The sequence below is a fragment of the Conger conger genome, chromosome 12 (genome assembly GCF_963514075.1).
Source record: "Conger conger chromosome 12, fConCon1.1, whole genome shotgun sequence".
Classification (NCBI taxonomy): Eukaryota; Metazoa; Chordata; class Actinopteri; order Anguilliformes; family Congridae; genus Conger; species Conger conger.
Genome location: NC_083771.1, coordinates 43,661,392 through 43,689,148, shown reverse-complemented (window position 1 = coordinate 43,689,148; position 27,757 = coordinate 43,661,392). Strand labels below are relative to the sequence as shown.

The window sequence follows — 27,757 nt, the reverse complement described above, 5'->3', positions numbered from 1 at the left end:
TGGAAGGGATTGTCTTCCTCTCACGAATCGGCGACACACCTCCAGCACAAAAATCAGGCTCTCCTGCCTCTCTCTCGTTCACACTCTCTCTCTCTCTCGCCTGAAAGGATACGGCTCTTCGTCCCGACAGGGCCGCGGAGACACGGGGACGGAGCCTCAGCGATCGTCAGCACCAGGTCAGCAACGCCTCTCCTCCTCTTCCTCGCTCTCGTGTGTGGCCGGCGAATGTGGTTATTAAGGTCAGGCGGAGGCTGTGCGTCTTGTGCCCTCACACGTCCTGTAGGGCTTCTTTATGTGGGGCTTTTTACGTCTGCCATGTGCGGGGGGGGATTCAGTTTCAAAGCCAGGTCTGCGTGCCCAAACAAGGGGACTGCCATGAGTACACTATCACTATATTCTCGGATGCCAGGACCATAGGATGAATTGCTAACCCAGTTCAGGCCAACATTTGAACTATATGTAGCCTCTGGCAACTGGAGATCTCTATCTCTATCTCTGGTGCAGACTTTTTTTTTTACTCTTAGGAAAATATTGTTGAAGAAAGATATTTAGATTTAGACCATTTCATCATTTATTTCCAATTCTCCTAAAAAAATGTTTTATTACTGAATACATGTATTGCATGTATTACTGTTTTTTAAACTTTGTATGTTTTTTGAGGCTGTGAATAATAAATTAAGTCAGCCAACTTGTTCTATTGGAAGCGCGGCTGAAACTAGATTAGCCAATCACATTTAGTGAGCTAATATCAAAACAATACCAAATAGATAAACAATCAGAAAGTATACATATTGTGATCTTTATACTGGAGAATTTAGCCATTCGGGTTTTTAATGGAATACTGTTGAATACTGTTTTGGACTCTGAACAAATGATTTTATATTAATATTTCTTTAATATACCAAAAACTTCAACATGGCAAGATCCCTGGATTGAAGTTTGAGGTAACACTTAATGCAGCAGGGAACACAGCTGGCTATCAGGAATGGATGATGACTCAGTCCTAAAAATGAATCAGCTGTCAAGTTACGGTACCTGTTTCAAGAATTTCAACAGAACGTGACACTATTACAATGCTCTTTGTTCAGGGACCGTATTTCAATCAAAATCAATTATGTTGAGTGTTTACATGCTCAACACTTTAGTAACTAATCTAAAATTCATATACATATGTGTGTCGTCATTCATATTCTGCACAAAAGCCTGATTGGTAGGGTTACGTGAGGATAGTAACCACACCTCTGGCCTTTGAATCAAATGGCTTTCACTCATTCGGACCTGGTTTATCACAACTGAGCCCATTTCTTTGTTGAATCAAGGATACTTTTACACTGGTGTGTTCACAAACATTTATGCCGCAGTCTGCCCTTATTTACCTACCTCTTTGTAGTGTGTGGGAACTGTGTACGCACAGAGTCTTTATCTATATGCTAATTAAAGGCCATGGCTTTTTCTCTGTCACATTTTAAAATCAGGTATACAAGTTAGTCTATAAAAACTCTGTTCTCATGCTCCTATGCTGCATACAAGTTCAAATGCCTCTGTGGCAATCCCTGCCATTGGTTGTTTGCATAGCCTTATGGAACAAAGAACTGCAGATTGAGAAAATATTACACAAATATTAGTGTTATTAAAATATTACTTTGAATACAAGTAAAAATGAGCAGCTTTCTAATATTTCATGTACATAATACATCATATTGTATGTATAAAGTATTGAATTTTATTTCATTTTTTCACAAGAGGAGTGACATGAGAAAGTATGAAATATGTATAGTGGAATTATTAAGAGCACTAATGAAGGGTCACACTGATTAAAGCCTTTAACAGTTCATCAACAGGTATCAACTGTCACAGATTTACATCAAGAGAATAGAGTTTCGAGAATAGGCTTATCAGAGGGCTTATAAATATATCCTGGATCGAAAGACAAGAACTGATTTAATTATTTAATGGAATATTGCAACAAGATAGTAAGAATATCTATCGATGTTAGACCCATGTTTACAGTTAAAGATTTAGGAATTGGTTTTGTCAGTTCCATCTACTGTACAATACGGTAAACTGTACTACTTGTGACGTGATTTTAGCTGGGGTATCAAAAATATCACCTGGGCACACACCTCTTTCTCCAAATGCAGACCTGCAGTCAGGGGATTATTTGAAAACTCGGAACTCTTTTTAGGTACTTTCCATTTTTAAAAACCCAGCAGTACATTCTAAATGATTGAGAATAAATAGTGGATATTGACATGTCCACTGTATTTGCGCTTTAGACCTTTATTTATGGTAATAATGCTGTGTGGTACAGCTGTCCCGTGTCCTTCGCGTGAGTGTGAGCCTCCTCCATAGCAACAGAGGTGCAGTTTGAGTGAGTAAGTGCTGGCTCGGTTTGGGAGGGGCACGATTGAATAAAGAGTGGGAGGGTTGAGGAGGGAGATCAGGGTGGGAGGCAAGCTTTGTGCCAAAATTCAAGTTTAGGGATTTGTGTACATTTTATTACTCACGGCTCCTTTTCAAACTGTCAGGCACGCATTCACACACACCCAGAGGCCTTTCTGCCTGCTCTTAAGAACCACATACTTCAGAGTAGGTACAGTACAGAGCAATTAGTCACAAGAGAATGTCACCCACTCCCCGATCCTCACCTTCCTCTGCTCCACCCTTCTGGAGAAAATTCATAAAGCCGTCAAACGAAAACTGACATCGCCATAATCCAACCAGGGAAAATGATAACTCAGGTATTCATTTCTTGTATATGTATCATTCATATCAAGAACTACTAGCAAACTATCCCTTAATACAATGTCCATTCATTTAAACTTTGTGGACAAAATCTGACAATTATGCTGTTGACACTACTGTGAGAGCACCATGTATATACACTCAGTGAGCACTTTATTAGGTATTTATTAGACTTCTTTAGACTTCCTTTTTAGGCTTATTGTTCTTCTGCTGTTCTTCTGCTGCTATCCACTTAGAGGTTTAATGTGTTGTGTGTTTAGAGTTGCTCTTCTGCATACCACTGTTGTAATGTGTGCTTATTTGTGTTACTGTCACCTTCCTGTCAGCTTTGACCAGTCTGGCCATTCTCCTCTGACCTTTCATTAACAAGGCGTTTCTGCCCACAGAACTGCTGCTCACTGGATGTTTTTTGTTTTTTGCACCATTCTCTAGAGACTGTTGTGCATGAAAATCCCAGGAGATCAGCAGTTTCTGAGACATTCAAACTACCCTGTCTGGCACTAGCAATCACTCCACGGTCAAAGTCACTAAGATCACAATTTCTTCCCCATTCTGATATTTGGTCTAAAAAAAACACCATGTGTGCATGTTTTTTTTATGGATTTAGTTGCTGCCACATGATTGGCTGATTAAATGTTTGCATTGACAAGCTGGTGTACAGGTCTACCTAATGAAGTGCTCAGTGCGTGTATACCTGCAGTAATTCAGTACCCTACTCTTACGTAGGTGTTTCCTGTGAAGAGTGACTGCGCTGGCAAAAATAGTCTTTGTAACCCTTGGCAACTCGCTGACTTCTCTTTCCATCCTGTCCCTAGGCAAATGAGAACATTGGGGTCGGTGACTAAAGCCGTTAGAAACATAATTCGAAGACGTTCAGGGGGAATTAGCACGAGGAGGAAACGGGAGCACGCTTAGCGTTCGGCCCGTGTCTGGATCGCGCGCATTAAGTCCTGGCACATTTTATTTCGCCGTTTTTTTTTTTTTGAAAGACGTCGGTTGCAAACTGGGTCCACCCACTGATGCGAGGAGAGGAGGGATCACACTAACAGAGATAAGTGTGTGGGTTTGAGCTCTCGTAAAAAAAAAAAAAAGAGGCCACCAATCGATCCGCCCACCCGAGTGCGGCACGGCAGGGCTGTGATGAGTGAGACGCGCACGGACAGAGGGTCGCCCGCGGGGCCGGAGGGAGGGGGAGCGGGGCAGGAGGGAGGGGGAGCGGGGCAGGAGGGAGGGGGAGGGGGGCAGAGGGTCGCCCGCGGGGCAGGAGGGAGGGGGAGCGGGGCAGGACGGAGGGGGAGGGGGAGGGGGGCAGGACGGAGGGGGAGGGGGGCAGCGGGTCGCCCGCGGGGCAGGAGGGAGGGGGAGCGGGTCGCCCGCGGGGCAGGAGGGAGGGGGAGGGGGGCAGGAGGGAGGGGGAGGGGGGCAGGAGGGAGGGGGAGGGGGGCAGCGGGTCGCCTGCGGGGCAGGAGGGAGGGGGAGCGGGTCGCCCGCGGGGCAGGAGGGAGGGGGAGCGGGTCGCCCGCGGGGCAGGAGGGAGGGGGAGGGGGGCAGGAGGGAGGGGGAGGGGGGCAGGAGGGAGGGGGAGGGGAGCAGCGGGTCGCCCGCGGGGCAGGAGGAAGGGGGAGGCGGGCAGCGGGTCGCCCGTGGGGCAGGAGGGAGGGGGAGGGGGGCAGAACGGAGTGGGAGGGGGGCAGAACAGAGTGGGGCAGAACAGAGTGGGAGGGGGGCAGAACGGAGTGGGAGGGGGGCAGGACGGAGGGGGAGGGGGGCAGAATGGAGGGGGAGGGGGGCAGAACGGAGGGGGAGGGGGACAGCGGGTCGGCCGTGGGGCAGGAGGGAGGGGGAGGGGGGCAGAACGGAGTGGGAGGGGGGCAGCGGGTCACCCGTGGGGCAGGACGGAGGGGGAGGGGGGCAGGATGGAGAGGGAGGGGGGCAGCGGGTCACCTGTGGGGCAGGACGGAGAGGGAGGGGGGCAGGGCGGAGGGGGAGGGGGGCAGGACGGAGGGGGAGGGGGGCAGGACGGAGGGGGAGGGGGGCAGGACGCAGGGGGAGGGGGGCAGAACGCAGGGGGAGGGGGGCAGGACGGAGGGGGAGGGGGGCAGAACGCAGGGGGAGGGGGGCAGGACGCAGGGGGAGGGGGGCAGGTGGAGGCGGGCAGGGCGGAGGGGGAGAAGCAGGTGAAACGGCTGCCGGCCTCTCGCGCTGGCAGCCCCTGACACAGCCCCGGTGAGGAGCCGTATTGACAGGCATCTGTCTGCTCTGCCCTCCAGCCCGGCTGCTCTTAATTAGAAGGTGCCAGAGGAGCCGGAGGGCAGAGCGGGCCACTCCGGCTATCGTCGGCTCCCCCTCGTTATCACATGGACAAGATGTCCTCGCTCACCTCCAGCTCCCAGCAGACACAGTAAACATATTAAATCATGTTGAAGGCTTTTGAATTAAAACACATGGCTGAGACGAACACAGTGTTTGCATATGAAAAAAAAAAAGGGCCGATCAACTACCGTACTGAGTAGTACATGTAAATCAGCAGTTATTCCTGCAATACCTGAGCCCCCCACCCCTCAAACTCAAAAACAAAAATCAGGAGGCACAACAAGTGACCAAAAAACGAGGATAAATATGTCAACACAATGAGTCTTGGCCCTCCCTCCTCAAGCGCTCGCAGATAGTTTGCTGTGGAGCAGTAATGACCTTGCTTGCAGTTTGAAGATTGGGGCTGTGGGGGTGTTTGTGTTGTCCTTGGAGGGCTGAAAGTAAGGTTTTCCCACCTAAGGAGGTCTGAGAAATGTGGGTCCTGTCTGCGGAGGGCATTATTGGCAGGCGAGAGCCGTGGGGGTGCCCGCAGCCTTCCCACAACCCCGGGCTTCCCAGGAAACAGCAGGCGAGGAGGCGGAGTGGGACCGTCCGCGGGAGAGAGGCCGGTACACAGCACAGTCCGGGGGCCGCAGCAGCAGACTGATGCAATCCGGAGGCACGCGATGAATCCGATTTTACAACTTCGCGCGGCCTTTACGTGAACCAACCTGCCCGATGGGCGGCCATTTTGATTTGTTTGTAATGACTTTGCGGGAAAACGTTATCGTTGCCAAACACCACGCGAATGGTCTTTGGCCTTTTGGAAAAAAAAAAAAAAAACTGTTAGAATGTCATGCCAAGGCCAATATTTAGGTAGGGAAACACCTTTTGATTGATTGTCGATTCTGGTAATCTCCTATTTGAAAATCTGTGATCAAAGGCGAAAATGGTGTTAATCAGTACCTTCTGATGGTGGACCAAACTACCCACTAGAGTGTGTGCAGTCTGTGTTTAGTTGTGGTTACTGTGAATCTGTCACATCGCACGTGGTTCCACCAGGAAACTAGTCTTTAAGAACCCATTTGTTGGTTTAGGACGGGAGAATCTGTTGCCCAAACATTGAGTTGAGTCTTTTGTCTGAATCTCTTTGGTAGTGACAGCGTATTGAGAGATTAGTCGCTCAATCTAATACATTCGGTGGCACGAAAGGGTTAAATGTAGATTCATTTTTTTTTGTCGTCGATGTGCCAGGGAGGCTCAGCGTTATTACCCACAGAAAACATAAATGTATGAAAATGGTGGAAGTGGTAGAACACATGCGATTCCTAAAGGAGACGAGGTCTGTCAGGAACGGGGCCTGGTGGAACAGCGCCCCAAAGATTGCATCTAAAGATTTATTTTTTTTCTAAACTCTTCCCAATCACTTTTCAGACACTTGACTCCCATAAGCCCTTCCTCCGGAAAACATAACAGAGGAAGAAATTGGATATGGAGCTGAACACACACTAGGCTACCATGACAGGAACAGCATGTGTGACAGCAATTAGGTACTGCAGTACTCAACACTTACTCAGCCTATAGAGTGTGAACAGACTGCACACACCCTCAGCGAGCAGCCCAGCTGAACCAGACCATATTTCAACATTTGCTGGCAGCACAACTTCTCCAAATAAGTTTAAAGGGTTTAATGTAGTGGACGATTATGCAAATATGAAAGAATTTGTATTTTATTTGGGTGAAAAAAAACTAATTCTCTGAATATGCTGTATGTTTAATAGAAAATGGAGAGAAAATGTCAGAGTGAGAAAGTAAGGGAAGCTTTTCAGTGCAGTTAAAATGAACATGCTGAAGGAAGTATTACTTTCAATATTGACGTAGTACATAATGTGTGTGTGTGTGTGTGTCTGTGTGTGTGTATGTGTGTGTGTGTGCAAATGCATTTGTGTGTTAATGTACCCACACAACCTCATCTTACGATGGCTTGAAATGCGTTTGGCATGTGTAGGCCTACATGATTAAACAGCAGTCATGCTTATATGTAGTATGAAAAATCATACATAAGAGATAAGAAAAAAACACCTTACACCAGAAGGCTGGGCAGGGCATATAAGGACATGGTACTAAACTGCTTTAGACCCATTTTTAGCAACACTGAAGACACAATTCTGTTAAAAATGTTTAAAGTAGAATTACTAGGTGTTTGAGCAGCATTACAAAGTCAATGTACTATTTCCAAACCATTGATATCTGCAGTGGGTTTCTATGACAACAGGCTGACAGTTCTGATAACCAGTCCTGTGTGATGTTGGTTGCTTGGCTAGCTGGTCTGGTAGCATTTAGTGGGCTTTCTGTTTATTTATTTTGCGTAGAATCACAGTATATAAAAAATGTTACCATTTACAAACACTGAAACCACCAAGAATAAGTATGAGGTCTTGGGTTAAAATCACCCAGGGGGAGACTATCTGTAAACATGCATAACAAATCTACCACATTTAATCTGAAGCAATTGAGAACCAAAATGTACTGTAATATACAGTATATTACACATCACACAAACCATGATTTCATTAAATAGCTGATTTAATTGGCCAATTGGTTAGAGTTCTGCTGTAAATGTGTAAACTCAAATATAAGCTTAAAGCTTAATCCAAGTGCTTTCTGTACCTCATTGTGATCCCATTTCTGAATTTAAAAAAGTAAAATACTTTCTGAACCTTCTGTCTGTATTGTTTGACACCAGGCAGCTGCACCACAGTTGCTTGAAATGCAGTGCAGATGAAGATGTTCCTACAAGCTCCCAGTGCTGTAATTCAACATCGTACTGCAGACGCTGAGGACAATCCAGTACTGCACCTGCATGTGGTGACAGAGATGTGTGCTTTATGTGTAAATGGGAGCACATAGGTGAGGTCTATGAGGTTAATGAGTGAATCGTCGCCGGGCCAAATGAACAAGGCTGACATTAGACTGAAAGGTATGGACGCGAGAAAGAAAAAGTTCTGTTCTGACCTTTTCAGTGCTCCTAATTCTAAAACGTTGTGTTGAGGTTCTCTCAACCTTTTCTCACTCATCAGCTCCAACAGCCAGACAGCTCATTTCCCTTTTGAAATTGAAGAGCAGAATGACTTTGCCTTCCCTTAGCATTTTTTATGTAAACACCCACCACTACAGAGGGAAGCCAGAACACAACAACTGGCCACTGGCACTGTGCAGTTTCATTGCAGTCTGCAGTGTGATTCAAAACAAGACTTACATGGCCGTCCAAGTAAGACTACGGATACTTCTTTATGCCTACCATTGATCACCTCGAAAAATATTTACCTCACCGGCGCCAAACAAATTGATATTAAAATGGAGGATTTCACAACCTGTTTCCTGCATTGCATCAAAACCTCCCCATTCCCTGATAGGTTTCTGGTGATTACGTAATAGACACACATCTCGTTATGTCCTCTCTCGGGGTATGACTTGTTTATGAGTAGCAACAGTACCTTTCTTCCACATGGTTAAAATGAAAAAAATCACATTATTGTGTGGTTCAGCAAGGGAGTTGCCATGGAGTTTCATGCACCATGCAGTGCAAAGAGTTCATCCAGTCACTAGTGCACAGGCTAATATGCGAAATAGGCAGTCCATCCTGGGCTCCACTGAATATAATTAACTTAGTTCATCCCAGCACACGCCCACAAGTGGAAAACATGAATTTGGCTAAATTCGCTATTCCCCCGTATTCTCCCTTTTCAAAGCTATCGTTCACTGCTGCTGGGTACGGCAGGTTTAATTTGGAAGTTGGAAATATTTCAACTTAATTCATCTCAATATTTCTAAAAATGTCATGTATTTTAATCAAGTAAAAAGAGAAACTCCAGAACTACAGTCATTTTGAGAATTATAAACGGTCATAAACAGTCGGCTAGTTCATGGCTGGCGGGCCCATTAAACCATGCTGTCGTTCAATAGTAATAGTAACATATACCCGTAAAAACACTGGATTAATTCAGAGGTAGCTAAAAGTAGCTAAATAATATTAACGAAGAGGGCAGTTTCAATGCGACATGTAAGATGGAGCCTGTGGTGGGCCAGTGTACAACACGGAAGGAATTCAGTCATCTGAGTCATACGTGTGGAGGCCTGAGAACCACAGTGATGAACGCGGCAGAGAGTCTTACACTGACATGCACAGGGAAAGAGTGGACATAGGCCTTTTTTTTTTGTCATCTTCAATGACAAACTGTTATGTTTAATCATATTTCGGACATAACAGCAGTAACAATCACAGTAATAGTAATAAGCATCATCATCATCATCATACACATAAATATAAAATATAAATAAAAAAATAAATCCCAACCATAAATGCAGTATTTTATTTTATGATATTCATTCATTTAAATTAACTTAACGTCATCACTGGCATAACTTACTGTCATAAAATACACATTATTATGTTTATAAGTTAAGTGATAATGGACCAAAATTACCTTGTTCCAACATAATAAATGGTGCCGTCAACTGTAATGTTTATTGACTCCAAAAATACGTATTATCTTAAATAAATTCGTACAGCAAGTTGACTTAAATTATTAGGTTGTCCTATTTCCCTTGTTAATAGGTTACAAATATTCACAGTTATTAATATCAACGAGTATTTACTTTGGTAAATGTGTAAATGTTTAAGCTACAAGCTGAAACGATGGTCCTTCAGTTTCACTATACAAGTCACAAGATACAAAGTGTAACATATTGTACATAAAACGATTTAACCTTTCAGCCCACAGAGGCACAAATCCTACGGATCTCGCTTCCTCTTCATAATGAAATACGTAGGTGACACCCATTGCATGCATGAATTATTCTGCCCGAAGAATGCAGTTGCCATTCTGTATCCTTGGCTGTGTTGCCTGTATTTTGGCTGATTTTGAAGCTCCACGTTTGATTTAATTATTTTCTGAATGACAATACAATTCAGCAAAAGGTTTCAGCTGAAGCAAATGTTAGTGCCTCATACATTTTAACAGGTAACGTAGACCACTTAGGCAGCCATTAATTTGCTTAGTCTCAGTCAAAATGTCTAAAATGTATCTTTCTTCGTAGTTCTGTGTGCACATGTCTGTGTCTGTGTGTGCGTGTGTGTGTGTGTGCGTGTGCGTGCATGTGTGGGTGTGTCAGACGCAGCATCTATTGACCTTGTAATTATAATATTTTTAAATAAATTAAAATGTATGTATACCGTATGTACTACTCATAGGTCCTATTTTAGAGAACATCATTTTGTATCATGGAAAGACTAATACTGTACAACAACTTACAAAAATACAATATTTTAATCTGTGAAAAATATTGATCTTGGTGACTATTTTTAATTAAAAAACAGGACGTGGGATGAAGGCAGAAGGTCATGATGAGGCACAAACCTTCAGAAATCCCCCACTTTTACAGTATTACTCATAATAATAATAATAATAATAATAATAATAATAGCACTACTACTGCTACAACTAATAATAGTGCCATATTTTAACGTATATTTGCTGCACTAAAGCATTGTTCCACTACACTACTGCACAACCCAATATTTCCACCACAAGCTCTGTTTACAGGAGATAAGCCGAGGCGTGTGATTTCTGGAACTTGCTTTGTCCCATCTGGAGGAAAGGATCGGGGGGCGTATATGCTTAAGAAATTATTTCTTGCTTTGTTTTATTTTTCTTTTCAAAAGTACCCCCTTGCAGTCCCCCCCCCCACCCCCCACCCCCAAACCCTTTTGCTCCCTCCCTGCCCAACGTCACTCTAACAAAAACTAAAAATTCATTTCGTCTGACCTAAATCAAAGGGTGTCTGAGCCATGAGCTTATTACACACTGCGCTTAACTTGTGTTGTGGAGGAGGATGGGGTATTATTATCTTCCAGCTACCCACCCTGCTATAAAAACTAGTGGTGCGACATCTCCACATTGCAGTGTTGCTGCTCTCCCTCCCTATCGAGGCGCAAACCGAGCCTGCCTCTCCTCCCTTACAGTATTCCTCAGCCTGTTTCTGGAGAGGAGCACTGCCTGTGCTTCCTGCAACTTACCCCTTTCTCCTGGTACTACTGGATATTTCCTGCTCCTGACGAAAGGCGGCCGTGAATGGAAACTCGGCTTCTCCTCGGCATGAAGAGGCAATGAGAAAGGTCACTGCCAACCACCTTTTAGACCTTTGGATAAATCGCGAGGGGGGAGACAAGGTGGGTCGTAATTATTTTACACAATTGACATAGTAGGAAAGGTGAGGGCTGCCGTGTGCGTGTGTGTGTGTGTGTGCGCGAGTGTGTGTATGTCTGTGTGTGTGTGTGTGTGCGTGTGTTTGTCTGGAGCGAGGGGCATGTGAGTCTGAGTCTGTGTTTCTATCAGGTGCCTGGCGGTAACAGTGACAGTAGCTCAGTCTGTTGTACCACGGTAATTTGATGACTCATATAAGTATTTGGACAGCATTGCAGATAGCATTGCTAGAAAATTAGGTTGCAGAGTTAGTTCTACGTCTCTAAAACAATAAAATGGAAATGATGGCACTGTAAAAGTATTTACGAAAACGTACTACATTCAAACACCTTTCTGAGGAGTACCTAGCTGTAGCAACTAGATTCAAACATTTTTTTATGGAAAATGTTATTGAATAGGATATCCAGTTTGACTGAAATTGACTAATTTATATTTAGGGAAAAAAATCCAAGAAACATATTTTTCTAAATGTTTGAGGCATTATTGTTTTTACATTTTTGTAATGATTAAATTTACAGGACATTTTCAGTCAAATCGCTGTTTTAAATAGTACGCGAAATATTTTTTCAAAAGCTCTTCATAAAAGTAAAAACAGCATTCAAGATTCAGAGAATATTTAGGAAGGGAGGGGGTAGAACTTAAAGCAGGTGGGAGTGTTTTTGTTTACATTGTTGTTACCAGGACTGAGTTACAAAGTGTTCTACTTCACCTACCCACATATTATGAGGACTTGGGCCACAAACTAAGGGAAAGACTGTTATTATATTCGTAATTATCATAGCACAGTGTGGATTCTCTCGACAGAAAGGAGCATTTGGGGGGTTTAGGTAAAAGGCAGTTTTCACATGGTGATGAAATAACAGAGTAATTAGTAGTTGCTCTACGGAGTTGTGTTTCAAATAAGAAAACATGTTTCCTTTTACAAGAAGGCCTGATCCAGATGGTAAGATAGTCACCATGCTTTGAATCTCAGCATTACTACTGTGAATGTGTGCCAACCGCTGTTGTTATAGTGTAAGTCATAGACCCATGGATTATTCAGCAGCCATTGCAAACTGGTGAATGAAGTCTGGAAGGAATTTCAGGGCAGTTGTTTTACCTGTTGTGGTCAAAGCATTTTACTTGTTATTTAGGCAGTGTGTGACAGTTTTGTTAGTAAATGTGTACGACACATCATGGTTCCCAGCAGTAAAATAAAAACCTAGCTTCATAAACTTGCCCGTATGCCTGAACTCAGAATGTGAACTTATTTTGGATAGTGAGACACACAGATTGATCTGTGGGTTTGTTTCCAATAGCATTTTGCCTAGCAGGTGAAATAGGAAATTGACTTGTCTGACTGTTGTAATTGTATGACCCTTAGTTGATATCATCTTAGGTTTTGGCATTCATTTAGCCACCTTCATGTGAAGGTGCATACAAAAGCTCAAAATAGACCCTACGCTAATACTAAATCTTTGTTTTGTCCTCCCTTGAATTTTATCTATCAAAGCATGTTACGAAAATGTTACGAAATTATCACTCCATAAGTTTCAGCACTTTGCACTCCCTGGAATAACTAACATTTTTTTTCATTGTAAGTAGTTGTTGGATTGTTGATTCTTAAACAAAAATTTTGGGGTCGGGTCTGTTACATCTGGTATTCAATTGCTTGCCTTTTTGATATACAGTACTACCGAAAACAAGGTAGCCACTGTATATGCTCAAATTTGACTGGTGCTTTAAACAGAGGTGATGTAGTTCATGCATTGAAGAACTATATAGTAACAACTAACACTATTCCTCCTAGAATCACATCATTCCAATGTTATTTCTGATTTCTTTATTTTCTGATTGAGTAGCTGATAAAATGTAAGCTACTCAATTCTGATAACTTCTAAAATGTAAAGGTAAATAAAACTTGAAGCTTCTCTAAAAAGAAAGAAAAGCAGGGAATCATATTTTGTCTAAACATGCCCAGCTCAATATATTCAGGCACAATCAATCATTCTAGGACATATCACAACACCCCACAGCTGCACAGCCAATATGATAACAAATGCACAGTATATTAGAAAACTAATCTTGTTTTCTGAGACAAAACCTTTTGAATTGTCTCAGTAACTCACCCGTTTAAAGGTAAAGGAAAGGAGACACTGAAGGAAAGTGGGGTAGGAAACGTCTGGTAGCGAGGCAGTCATATTCAATTGATTTATTTAGGCTTGCAAATGTAAGATTGGCATCTATTGTAAGTACAGCAGACTAATTCCTGCCATGATAACAATTATTGCATAAATTGTCAGTAAATCCATATCCACGGGAGAGGGTTAACCCTGTATTATTTGTAGTATAATATTTAAAATAGAGCAGAGAGGTTCAACTGATTCCTATGGCTATATGCGAAAGAGACCTTTGTTTCTCTTATTGAAAGCCATTTAAAATGATGATTTCCATCAGGTAAAATTCAAGATTCCCACAAAATTCCAAAATTTTGTTGGCATCTTGAATTTTACACGGTAAGTGCTAATGCATTTCATTCATGAAGATTCGTATTTTAAGAACGAAAGACACCTGTGGCAAAGTGTGATTTAGAAAAACCAGCTAAACACAACATGCAACATACCGTACTCTGTTGCCTCCTATGACCTTAACTCACATTGACAAATTGTGACAAACAAACATTGTGCTTTAATATGTCTGTTAATTTCTATAAGCTACTGCCCACTTTTACTTATGAAGAAAGGCATAGAATTGGCCATGGCTACCATGTGTTTTAATGTTCAAACTCAATTGACTTCTCATTCTTGTTCTTTGGCAGGGCTACGGCACTAGCACAGCAGTATTGGCCTCAAGGTAGGCTGTTTAGCAACAGAGCTAACAACAGCGGGGGCATAGATTCCAAGCCAGAACTGTAAACAAAAAAATAAATAAGAATAAAAATAACAACAAGCGTGAATATTTAAAGTTTCACTGTTAACCAGGCTTTGTGTGACTCTAATCAACAGCTCATCAGCTTTTATCGTTTCTATGACGGATCTGAAAATCCAAGTCGCTATGCCCGGAATCAATACAGAGTTAAATACTTTAAAGCAATACTTCTTCAGGTATTGGTGGCAAAATACATTTCAACAAAATAGCCTACAACAATTAAAATGGGCACCATACCTCATTGTAATCGTGTCCGGTGTTAACTGGATTAGCTGGTGTTGTTGTTTTGGGTGCTAATTTGTATGTACCACAATATGTTTCGCTATTCTTCAACCATTGGATGGTAATTGCAAAGGCTCAACACACCAGCTTCCGTATTTAAAAAAGGCCTGAATGAAAATGCTTAAAATGCTAACTTCTATTTCATGGTAAATTCCTTGCACACAGACCCCAAGCTTGGGAACAATATACTGTATTTTGCAGTGAAACATACTGGCTCATCTTACACAAATGTAAAAATAAAATGTATAAAATATCAAGAATACAAATATTAGCATTCAAAAGTGTTAACGTACTTATTTTCATTAGCATACTTTTTCACCTACTGAACACTTTCCTCACCCTTCTCGTGGACTGTCATGTCATTACCAATATAGATTGCATCGTTGCTAAAATAATCTCCAGACAATCTAAAATGTAATGTTTAGAAAGTGTCTGGAGTCCAAGCAGTCCATGGGAGGAATCAACAGAGACAGTAATTTGCAAGATTTAGCTTGGCCATCACATAGCAACTAGCAATCTGATGGCCCAGTTGCAAACTCTGCATCCAGCAGATTTGGCAGATAACCAGTCAATGGAACCAGGGTCTAAATAGCTATGAAGGGTCTTTTTCTTTGCTTTTCTTTTCTCTTTTTTTTTGCCTAATCCAGGCATTTCCACTGAGCACCAAGAACATTGCACATTAATACATACATTTGAATGGTAATTTGTTTTTTGCAGAAACAAATACTCAAACCCATTTTTGGGGACGGTTGACAGAAATGTTCTAAGTTTGATATCAGTGGGACTTCAGTGTTCATCATACTTTTCAATGCTTTTCAAAATGGCAGATCTATTTACAGAGGTTATTAATTCAAATACAGTGGGGTGCAAAAAGTTTGGACACCCCTGGTTTAAATGTCTATTGAATCTGCATGTGTATCAAAAGCAAATCTGAACTAAATGTAAACTTGTAAAAATTTTCTACAAATTCTAAAATTCTAAAATACAAATTCATTTTTTACTGTTCATAAATAATAATTCCAGGGCGTAACTTTTTATTCTCCATGGAGGTGGATCCATTATGCTTTGAGGTTGTGTGGCAGCTGGGGGCACAGGAAATATTGTGCGAGTGGAAGGAAGAATGGATTCCACCAAATATCAAGAAATTCTAAAAGCTAATATTCAAAGGTCAGTCCAGACATTTAAGTTGAAAAGAGACTGGGTATTCCGGCAAGACGATGATTCAGAGTTTACCTCCAAATCAACCTTGAAAATACCTCCAGGAAAGGCGGATGAAGCTTTTGGCTTTTTGACCAGGGGTACCCAAATTTTTGCACACTACTGCATGTTCCCATTATGAGAAGAGGGACATGGAGTATGTATCAAATTCCAGGGCCCTAGGTCAAATGGGGTGTTGGGCTGACCCTTTTCAAAGTTTAAAATTGTTTAATTCGTTATACTGCCACCATGTGGCCAAACTGCGCCATATTCACATTGTAATTTGCAATGGCAACATTGCAATTTAGAAAAAGAAACAATAGGTATCCAGTATGTCAACTGCTTGGCCCCCGGAAAATGATCACATGTCACAGATACAGCTTTGGCTTGTGCGTGGCATTTTCAGCAGAAAGCAGTTCACGCTCCTTTGTCACAGAGACTGCGGTAGCCTGGTCTGCACTAATGCACCTTTTAAATAAATAGAATAAGTAAGAGTTTCAATTTCAGTACACATCTGTACTCCAGGTGTGGAAATATCTGGCACTGTTTCTCATATGGATCACAGGGATACGGTGTTTCTCCTATGCTTACGTCACACTGCCGTAACTTTTAACTGATTGATTGTGCACATATTTTTCACTCAAAAAATTTAGGAGGCAATGCCTCAAATGCCAGCCTCTGCTATTTTCTTTGAATATGCTTTATAAAAATTAAAAAGTGTGATTTATGTACAGGGAATATATTGTATTTTATCTATGCATATGTCTATCCATACATAAATAAATCATGTTCATGTTGCTATGAATATACAGTAGTCCTGCCTGCCTCAGTGATATTCGTGCGAATATTGGCATGAAAACAAGATAGTGCTTTTTCAGAATGAACACATGACTGAGCTGCCAATCTGAAGTCACACTATGATTGTGACATAATGAAGCTGTTTGTCAGCCAGGGAAACTGAAGTTAATGCAGAATAACATAATGGAAAGTGTACCCCTTGCAGTTACTGTCTCCTATGTGTAGACTAACAGAAATGTGGCATTAGAACCTTCCTTACAGGGTTGTATCATTCGGTTAGTCATCAGTAAAGTACTAAACAAGCCCAGGTTAACTTGCAGTGACTGTGCGGTGGTCAAGGCATGCTGTCACTGTCATTGTGTGGATGAACTATAGCCTATAAGCAACTTAGTGTCGGGCAGGTTGGTAGAGCTATGTATTAAGGAAACACCAGCACATGTTCCTAGAGCGACTATTTAATTTATTTCTCTGAAAATGACAACTCTGTATGCCCCTGGACACTACACCAGGTACACTCGCCCAGAGAGAAAGAGTTAAGCCTCCTGTAATGAATCGTGATCCAGGACACTGTGGTGGGAACCAGAGACCCCCTCCTCCTCCCCCCACTGCTTCTGTGGCACATCCTGGACGAGTGAACGAGTGGAGTTGTGCATTCGAGCCCGTTCAGTGGGCGTGTCTTCCCAGGGTGGGAGGGAGAGCGCTGCCCCTGGCCCCTCTTATCAAGCCTGCTATTTCAGCCCCACAGCTGTGTGACTGTGGGCTCCTCAGGGCGGGGCAGCCAGCCACACGGTAACGCAACCTGTCTTTAAAAAAAAAGAGGACGAGATCCTTTTCTCCACGTCCATCGCGCTGAGATCCGAAGTCCTCACTTTTAATTTGTTTTTTATTTTCCTTTCTCTGGAACGCGACAGTTTAGCTTGGCGCTTGCCACGGCGAGTCGATAATGAAAAGGGTTTTCATTTTTTAAAAAGTCAAATTTTCTGCCCAATGGCATTTCTCCTGTCCTCGCTGCATATGAATAGTGGTGGTGAATAGCAGTGGCATGAATAAAAGGAGCCTTTATGTTGCAGAAGGCCGAAACAGCCCTAAATGGCGCCCTTACATGAAATTGTAAGAGCCATGGTCACCGTAAACAAAATTCTGCTTTGACAATGGAACATTGCATACAATACTCAGTTTTGCCAACTGCTTTGTGGAGATTTCATATTTTGTTCATGTAAAACTAGTTCTAAAAAATTGTGTTGTTCCGTGAAGGTTTTTGAGGATAAGGAGTATACCCAACTGCATACCAACATATTCCATCATGCGCTCGACGTTATGTGTAGGACTGCTGACATTTTACAGAACTGTTCATGTATAAGATAATTGTTGCAGTGGTATCCTAGCAACAGAGAAGAAAGTATTCAGCACTTTGATATATATAACAAATTGCCAAATTCATCATTAACTGTGTAATAAAAATACTCATTCTGACAGGATTGTAGACAGCAGATATGAGCGGTTGTATAGGTAAACATCGTCCAATTAAGGTAACTGCATTTAATTATACATTTTCATGTTTCAGGACAGATTTGACTGTGTTGTGACAAAACACAGTAAGAAGCATTAAAAAGAATACATATATATAAAAATAAATGATAGAACTGAAGAATGAATGAACTAATAGCCCATCTAAAATTTGAGCTATTATAAACATATGACCCAAAATATATTTATTTTAAAAAGGGGGCAAAAAGTGGGCAAAAAGGACAGAAACTTAACAAATGAGCAATGAGCAAATAGCTCGTCTTACTGCTCATGAAAGAGCTGCAGTTCTGGCCAAGCATAAAACTCCACTTCCAAGAAAGCTGAAAGACCTGAATAAATGTTCAGACCTGAATGAATGTTGTGTTTTTTTGCAGAGCGTTTGGTGAGAGGATGGCCAGCAGGGAGGAGCTGATCGGGATCCCCTTCCCAAACCACAGCAGCGATGTTCTCTGCAGTCTGAACGAGCAGAGAAGGGACGGTCTGCTGTGCGACGTGGTGCTCATCGTCCGAGACCAAGAGTACCGCACGCACCGCTCCGTCCTGGCCGCCTGCAGCCAGTACTTCAAGAAGCTCTTCACGGTGGGAATGGACTGCGATCAGCACAGCGTCTACGAGATCGACTTTGTCGCCCCGGAGTCTCTGACCGCCATTCTGGAGTTCGCCTACACCTCCACGCTGACCGTCACCACTTCCAACGTTAAAGAGATCCTCGGTGCCGCCCAGATGCTTGAGATCCCGTGCATCATCGACGTGTGCCTGGAGATCATGGACACGGGGGGAGGAAGAGGCGAAGACGAGGAGGAGGAGGAGGAGGAGGATGACGACGACGACGATGCTGAAGAGGAAGGAGAGGAATCGAGAGAGGAGGACCCTGAAGAGGAGGCCAGCGAGAAGTTGACGTGGGCTTCTGAGAATCAAGACCAGATGGTTGATGACAGTGTGGACTGCACTCCGAGCACCTCCCAGCAGGAAGACCGGTCGGACATCCTGAGAAACTACCATGTCAATGAGAAGACCACAGACTCCGAAGGCCTGGAGAGCCGAACCCTGAAGGACTTTTCCATCGAATCGTTGTTGCAGGAAGGCCTGTACCCCAAGATGTCCGCCGCTGACAGAATGTCAAACTTTTCCCCACTTCTCCCCGGCTTCTTCCCTCCCCTGTGGGGGGAGTTTCCCGGTTTCCCTCAAATGCTGGACCCAAACCCCAGTCCTCACCTGTACCACCAAGAGCTCCACAACAGGCCGCTGGACTTAGCCGTAAAGAAAGAGGTGATCAAGGAAGAGCTGAAGGAGGAGATCCACCCCAGTCTCTTCCGCAGCGACTTCCTGAAGGACTTCATGGGCGCAGGCCTCGGTTTGGGGGCCGAGGGCCATTTCGGGGCCGTCAAGGATGAGACGGACTTCCGGTCCTACCTGAGCATCCTCAGCGCGTCGCATCTGGGTTCCCTCTTTCCGCCCTGGCAGCTGGAGGAGGAGCGGAAGATGAAGCCCAAGGCCTCGCAGCAGTGTCCCATCTGCAACAAGGTGATCCAGGGCGCGGGCAAGCTGCCCCGGCACATGAGAACGCACACGGGAGAGAAGCCCTACATGTGCAACATCTGCGAGGTTCGCTTCACCAGGTCAGTGAGAAGCACTGTGATTTTATTCACTGTATGAACGCCATTTTGAACAATGTATATTGTATATTTGCCAACATTTTTATCGTCAGTTCTTTTTATCATATGACACGTGCCAGTTGCAATCATTGGGGACGTAGGAGCAATAATTTTTTCAAGAAAATCTCCAAAACTAAAATATGTTTTTGGTGTAAATGTAATCATTTTCACCCATGATCTCATACTTATAGCATTAGTTTTCATAATTGTCCAGCATGTTTCCTGTCAGTCTTAACATGTATGGTATGTATGCCATCATGAATCAAGACTCAACTAGTGGTAACTCACAGCAATTCCATTTTGGCAAATTTGTGACTGCAGACTATTTGGGGTTTGGTTTTAATATGAACTATGGTACTGGATGGGACTGGACTTTCCCTTTAATATGTGTTCATCAAGGCCACAGTCAAGGGGCATGGCATCTGAAAATGCCTCCTCCAGCAAGTTATGTTCGGTCAAACTACATTATATTTACATTATTGGCATTCAGCAGACGCTGTTATCCAGAGCGACGTACAGTTGATTAGACTAAGCAGGAGACAATCCTCCCCTGGAGCATTGTGGGGTTAAGGCCCTACTACAGGAGAAAGACTTGCCACCTATTTGTATTTTAGTCTGTGTATTTTATATGGAGATGTAGCACTTGTTTATAGACTGTATTACTTGTACTTGTGGAAAGATATATTTTGCCCACTTCCAAAGAGTATGGTGTGCCAGTTTACCTGTGTTTCACATGTCTGTACATATCTAGGCATTATTTGTGCGATATTATACTGCTTTCTGATATAAAGGAATAACATCTATGTTTTCTGTGACATAGTCGGTTAAAATCGCATGTATGTTCGGAAAGCAGATTTTGAAAAAACTGGTTTTGTTAAACTAAGGTTTATGGCTACGGAATGAGAGCAGTCTCTGCAATGAAGTCTTTTGTATCGATATGGGTTGGGTGGCAAATGTTCCATTGACACACCCCCAAGTAGTGCTTTGCCCAACCCATGTTGACGCAAAGGCCGTCATCGCAGGCCACAAAGTCACCAAACTGGGCTGAAGTGAAAAATATCCTATATGAACGGGAGGAAAACAACTATTCCACTAGAGCCCAGGCAATTTGTGCTACCGCTGTCACTAAAATATGGGCCATAATGTACAATACTCAGCGTACACTATATATAACAGTGAATAAGCCCCACACTCTCGCCGGCCTCTCCACAGGCAAGACAAGCTGAAGATCCACATGCGTAAGCACACCGGGGAGCGCCCTTACATCTGCCTCCACTGCAACTCGAAGTTCGTGCACAACTACGACCTGAAGAACCACCTACGCATCCACACCGGCGTGCGGCCTTACCAGTGCGAGCACTGCTACAAGAGCTTCACGCGCTCCGACCACCTGCACCGCCACATCAAGCGGCAGAGCTGCCGGGCGTCACGTCCGCGCCGCGGCCGCAAGCCGGCGGCCTGGCGCGCCGCGAACCTGCTCTACCCGCCCGCCGCCCACCGCGAGGACACGGGCGACCCCGCGGGGGGCAGGCTCCCTCCGGCCGCCCGCGCGGGCACAAACCCCGGCTTCATGGACAGGCAGCACCTGGGCGGGAGGAACTTGAGCTTCGAGGACTTGGACAGCAACAGCAGGGAGAGCGTGGAGGCCCGGCAGTCGGACCGCAGCCACGCGGAGGAGGCGGAGAGGAAGAGGGGGGTGTTCACCTTCGCCCTGGCGCACGAGGACATGCTCTCCCATCGGCCGTTCTACTCCGCGACCTCTGACCCCTGGGCTCTGAGGCTGGGACACATCCCACCCATTCCAGAGGCAACAAGCTAAGGCTTTTTTTTTTTTTTTTTTTTTTTTTATAGATGTTTGCAATAAATGCCTCCAGGAAGTTTCACACTTGAGATAAGGGGACTTATTCTTACATCATGAACTGCACCTTATATGCACCTGTTTTTTTAAAGGACTGACTGGGTAAGAACTCAAATTAACTGGTAAATATCTTGATATTTTTGTAATTCATAAATTACCACCTTAAATGATTAATCTGATATTTACCAACTTCTGTACATTTTTCTTTTGTAAAAAAACAAAACAAAGTTTAGTCATAAAATCATTCCGAATGTTTCCTTCACTTCACTTGACTGGAGGCATTTCCCGCTGATTTCATATGAAATTGTATTAAATGGAACACACTGTCCAGGGACCGAAACAAAATAAACGGACAGGATGAGATTCGGTCTTAAACCTGAAGTCAGACTGTGTGCTTATGCGTGTATACACAGTACTTTGCAGAAGACAGTGGATCCAAATGATCTCCTTTCTTATTCATTTTTGAGATTCATGGGTGAGATTAAGAACTTCATCACCACGCCACTGACAAACTCATACCAATCACATTGCTGTCTGATTATTATAAACATTTGTGGTTCGATCGACGAGAAATGATTACATATTCTAAGATTCACATTAACTATGAATAGCTCACTAGCCACTTGACTTGGTTATACAATTCTAATGACATTATTGTACAATAAATTAAGTTGGAATGAAAGAACAAGTAACATTACCATTTACATTTTGAAATACCTTCTGAAAAATACTAGTGTCGCTTATTGATGAAAAAAATTGTGTATGAAAAAGTATGAACGATCACTCAGGACACTTTAATTCAAATCATGGCTTATTTGCCATTTTTCAACCTAATCTAGAATCTAAATTCGGTGTGACAATATTACTTGTTCTGTTATTCTTGCATATGATTACTTGTTAGTTTTGCCAATTGATTATACTCATTAACCCCCATGAAACGCATAATGAAAACCATCTATGTGAAATCAGCTAAGTATCAATGTATAACAGGTATGCTGTTATTTGCCCTACAACTCTTATATTTCCAAAACAATTCAATGAAAGTATGTCCTAGGTGACTATCTTTGCTCAGTACAAAAGCTCAGGAAGACTTTCACAGCAAAGCTTTAATTTCACACATCTTATTTTTGGTGTAATATTCATCTGGAAATACTTTCTAATGCAAAACATTAAAAAGGTCTGGCAGCTATGGCTTAAGATTGGTGCTGGTAATTCTCTTTATATGATGCATAAATATGGACTTTTGACCTGTTTTTGCAGAGCTACAAATGAAAAATGAGAAGCCATTTAATGCAAAATGAGAAAAAAATAAAAAAATAAAACTGAAGTCTAGCTTCTGAATCAGGCCTAAAACAAAGAGGACATGAGCTAACATTGTGTGTCAGCAATGTTGCACAATGGTGAGAATGGGCTGAACTGCATGTTGTGAAGAAAATATATAATAAACATTTATTTTGCTATTTGAACTTGCTGAATGTTACTCACACCTCATCTGTTAACTTGTTAGTAAGGTTATATTAATATTGGATTTAGGCCAGGCCACAACAAAAATTGTTATGTAACTTCTCTAAATTTGACAGCCAGCTTCCCAAATTCAAATATTATGGCTTAAAGTGAATATTGGCCTCAGTTCAATGTCTCCTACTGCCCCCTACTGGTCAACCACCATTGGGCTTTTTGAGGATTTCTCCTACTCTAGACTGTATCAATAATGTCGCTGCATAAAAATAACAAGAGGGTATGAACTTCCCTTTCCTCCTCCTGACATATTTCATATTTAGAAATGTGTGAATATGTACATACACTCTTGTCAGTGCCACAGTAAAAGTCCCATTCAGCAGACACATAATGGCACAGTTTACTTGAAAATTCATGCATAAGATGTTATCAATGTTATGCTGTAATAGAAAATCAGCATCAATGCTATTATGCTGCCATATGTGGAAGATGTACAGTTGTGACAAAAAATGCAAAAAACTATGTTTTGAGTGACATCGGGCTAGCCAGTTTGATATCATATATGATATGAGCCAGCTGCGTAGATGTATTTTATATTGAAAAGGGTCTGGGCATTTTCTAAGTGAATTCATAATTAAATGCATAATAATTCAGATTAATGTGTTGCCTGATACAGTATATAAATATAATTATAAACATAACAATTTAACCCACAGTTTTCTATGGTTATTTCAGCTTCAGACAAGTCTAGCTTGCAAAAGTGTAAATATAATATGTACAGAAAAATGTTTTTAACCATGGTAATTTCAGCCAGCTTCAATGTGTACTGTGGTTTGGTCTCTTTTTTTATAAATGGGAATTATCCAAAGATGTGGAAATTCACAAACTTGAAGCAGTGTTGTGGTATGTTTTCAGTCTCTTTGAGAAGCATACATTCCTAAAAAATTTTGTACATATGAAAATTTTAACTGCGATTGCTACTCTCGGTGTGTAACTGTTTGCCTTAGTAAATCAAAGGGGCACTGTGCACTCTTCCGTTATTTACAGTTCTTTAAAAAAAGAAATATAGTGAAATTCATGTTGGTTTGAATTGAGATGGAAAATATTTTCTATTTATGCATATTTAAATTTGCCTTGGCTATATTTTGTTAAGATGTTTTATAAAGACACTAAAATATATTTCCTCTGGGGCTGGGTCCTGTTCCAAGATGTGCAGTCCATGGGAGCATGTTGTTTTTATATGTGTTTGGTACGAACTGGACGATTCTTATTTCAAATTAAGAATATCTTTCCAAACTAAGGGCATTCAACTAGTAATTGTGTTTACAGATTAATAGATTTTCCCTGAGGTGTTACTCGAGTAAGTATACCCATTCTCATGGCTTGGGTCAAATATACTGTCTAACCTCCAGACAAGATAGAAAAGTTTTAAGTATCTACACTCAGTGATCATTTTATTAGGCAGACCCGTACACCAGACTATTAATGCAAATATTTAATCAGTAAATAATGTGGCAGCAATTCGTGGTCAAGAGGTTCAGCCGTTTTTTGGACCAAATGTCAGAATGGGGAAGAAATATGATCAAAGGAATGATTGTTGGTGCCAGACAGGGTGGACTGAGTATCTCAGAAACTGCTGTCTGTTGAGTTTTCAGAGAATCGTGCAAAAAAAAAAAAAGAAAAGAAAAACACCCAGTGAGTAGCAGTCCTGTGGGCAAAAAATGAGAGAGGTCAGAGGGGAATGGTCAGACTGGTCAAAGTTGAGTCACAGGAAAATAACCACGCATTACAACAGTGGTATACAGAAGAGCTCTCTGAACACACAACGCATCAAACCTCTTAGTAGACGGGCTACAGCAGCAGACTTATTTGACCAATAAGTACTCTAATAAATACCTAATACAGTGCTCACTGAGTGTATCTTGCAATACAATGAAACGTGACTTAGGTCAAACATTAAACATTATAAAATCTTATATTCACAAAAACATTAATTTGGTGTGTTGCAAGACAGTATCTATTTCTCTCTGGATAACATAAGACATTTAATCAAATCTCTTCAATGCACAGATCATTTCCATGGATTGCTCTTGCTTTTAAAAAAGAAATAATGTGCCCTGAAATGTGGAACAAAGTGTATTTGCACTAATTACTTTTGATGCTTAACTGTTACCTTTCCTTTAAATTGCTGAAAATTCCTTTAAATGAATTGAATGAACATATTGAACTCGCGTTATGCACTTTATCAGTCTTAACATGAGGCAGAGCTGCAGTTTGAATTAGACTTCACGTATGTACAATGTGCCTGTGCTGCTTAAGCAGTGCAATTACTATATTAATTTTAAAAACTGTTCAAGAAAATAAAATGGCATTTTTTCCAATCAGATGACATGCCTCAATCTCTTGTTTTTTTTTAAATTCAAATGTGTTTTTCTCTAAATCAAGTACTCATTTATTTTATTCTGCTTGGTGCATAGTGGTTTGAGTCTGAATACCACACATAGTGGCGGAACCCCTTTGGAAAAAGACAGACATTGAAAGCAGTTGCTTTCCCATTGGTTTGGTTCCTGAGTTCATTAAGTAATTAACATTCCAGTATGCTTAGGCTTGTCATAGAGATTCTGTGCAGAATTAGTTGTGTATATCAATGGCTAGCATGTCTAGAAGGAAGGACCTCTATGTTTTTGAAAGAGGGGTGGATTTTTGGGGTATATTGTTTTGCAGGAGCTCCAGAGATTAAATGAAGACAGCTGAACTAGCTGATTTTTCATAAGGAACATGGTGTCTAAGGTGAGATCAGCTTGGAAAGACATCACAACAAAGGTAAACAGTGGTTAGAATTGCATACAATATGTACAGTGTACATTCATTTGAGGTAATGTAGAAGACCAAACAAGCCAACTCTAAATCATTCATTCATTCATTCATTCATTATCCTAACCCGCTTATCCTGAACAGGGTCGCAGGGGGGCTGGAGCCTATCCCAGCATACATTGGGCGAAAGGTAGGAATACACCCTGGACAGGTCGCCAGTCCATCGTAGGGCACACACACCATTCACTCACACACTCATACCTTTGGGAAATTTAGACTCTCCAATCAGTCTAACCTGCATGGAGGAAACCGGAGTACCTGGAGAAAACCCACACGAACACAGGGAGAACACACAAACTCCACACAGAGAGGCCCTGGCCAACCAGGATTCGAACCCAGGACCTCCTTGCTGTGAGGCAGCTACCCACTGCACCATCCGTGCCGCCAACTCTAAACCAATTTGCTGAAAATGTTTTAAATCGTGGGTATTAGCAGGAAGTTTAATCAAGAATGGTCTCTCGAGAGCTCTAGAGAACATGATACAGTATTATTGTCAGATTGTACTGCACAAACCACTCATTTCATCAGGGAATGCACAACTGCAAGAAACAGTGGAAGAAAAAATACATACCTCCATAAACAAGGCAGGAGATGACTGACTTTCATTGTGGTGTATCACTCCTACAGAATTACAGATGCTGGTACAGTAGATTCTATAACAAATCAGATACACGCTGTTATGGCAGTATGGTGGCCCAATGATCTATTACAAGTGAATTCATATTGGCATTTCCACCTTTTTGGCCACTACCTGTATATGAATTTTTAATTATGGTTAATCTCATCAGTCCACTAATATTTCAAGACTCCTGGCAGCCATTTAATTTCTACTTATTTACATTTCCACTCATGTGAAATATTCTACACACCTGATCATATTCGTAATGAAAATTCAAAAACAACATATCCTACAGCGCCTCAGTTATTAACATCTTGCAACATATTCTGGGCCCTCTGATTCAAAGGCATGCATCATCAATGCAAGGACACATGTTTTCAGGCCGAATTAATGATTCATCTGTCGAAAATAATTGACTTCACATAAACAATGATTTTATTGAGTCCTGTGCGATACAAACCTCCGCAGTCCATCTGTACTCCATCCCTGATGCCTGTCGGGGGATAGGCTGCAATAGCCTGCCAGTAACGGCTGAGTGAAAGGCAGCTAACACCAGGCGCACACAGAGCTACGGCTAATTTTTTACATCAACACTGTAGATATGATGTTTACCCATACTTTTTTGGATAACGGTAATTGGCGAGAAATTATGTGCCCTATTCCACTGCTTACACCAGCAAATTCTCCAATCCTTCTGAAAACATTTCTTAGCTTTCGTGTGATTTTGCTGAGAGGCTTCTATAAGACACTGTAGTAGTATCAACTAATGTCAGCTAATCTGAATAAGATGAAGACGCCACAGACCTTTTCATGTTTACAAGTTGCACACAGGACAGCTTGTAAACATGACACTCCACCAACCAGCTTTTTACAAAATCTCAGACATGTCCATGATGCATCTCTTCCTCAAGAGGGAGTCATTGTAACATGATATCGCAGACTCAGAGAAGCCATTCAGCCATTCCAATTCTATTTATTTAGAATGATTGGTGATATGAAGTCATTGTGGTATCTGTTTATTTCTGAATTCCTCAACAGTATTTCTGCACTCACATGACATAATTCATTTCACATAACTTGGTTAAAACATAATTAAGTGAACACAAATAATTCACAAAAAACACAAATCTAGCACAGAGTATACACACTGTGCAGCCACAAGAGGGCTACCTCTTCGTGTTATGTCATTTTGAGTCAGAAAAAACGCTTCCAACGACAGCAAAAAGTGGCTTCTGAGATACATTGATAGATCTGAAAGTGATGTCAACCCTGAGTCACG

General features: G+C 42.1%; 1 protein-coding gene across 2 annotated transcripts; it reads left to right on the top strand.

Moving 5' to 3' along the window:
* LOC133142152 (zinc finger and BTB domain-containing protein 7C) lies at positions 1 to 25,371 on the top strand. 2 transcript variants are annotated; one of them, XM_061263184.1, is made up of 4 exons: positions 1 to 176; positions 11,063 to 11,269; positions 18,389 to 19,633; positions 20,882 to 25,371. In XM_061263184.1, the coding sequence occupies exons 3-4, from the start codon at positions 18,405 to 18,407 to the stop codon at positions 21,486 to 21,488; spliced, it is 1,836 nt and encodes a 611-aa protein (XP_061119168.1). In that variant the 5' UTR covers positions 1 to 176; positions 11,063 to 11,269; positions 18,389 to 18,404; the 3' UTR covers positions 21,489 to 25,371. The 2 variants fall into 2 exon arrangements, with proteins under 2 accessions (XP_061119168.1, XP_061119167.1); XM_061263183.1 differs by lacking the exon at positions 11,063 to 11,269.
* The last annotated feature ends 2,386 nt before the right edge of the window (positions 25,372 to 27,757 follow it).

What these genes read in the sequence shown, in the direction of transcription:
- LOC133142152 (XM_061263183.1), top strand. Translation starts at nt 18,405, where the DNA reads ATGGCCAGCAGGGAGGAGCTGATCGGGATCCCCTTCCCAAACCACAGC. An exon ending in TGCGAGGTTCGCTTCACCAG is followed by an intron (nt 19,634 to 20,881) that starts GTCAGTGAGAAG and finishes GCCTCTCCACAG; the next exon opens with GCAAGACAAGCTGAAGATCC.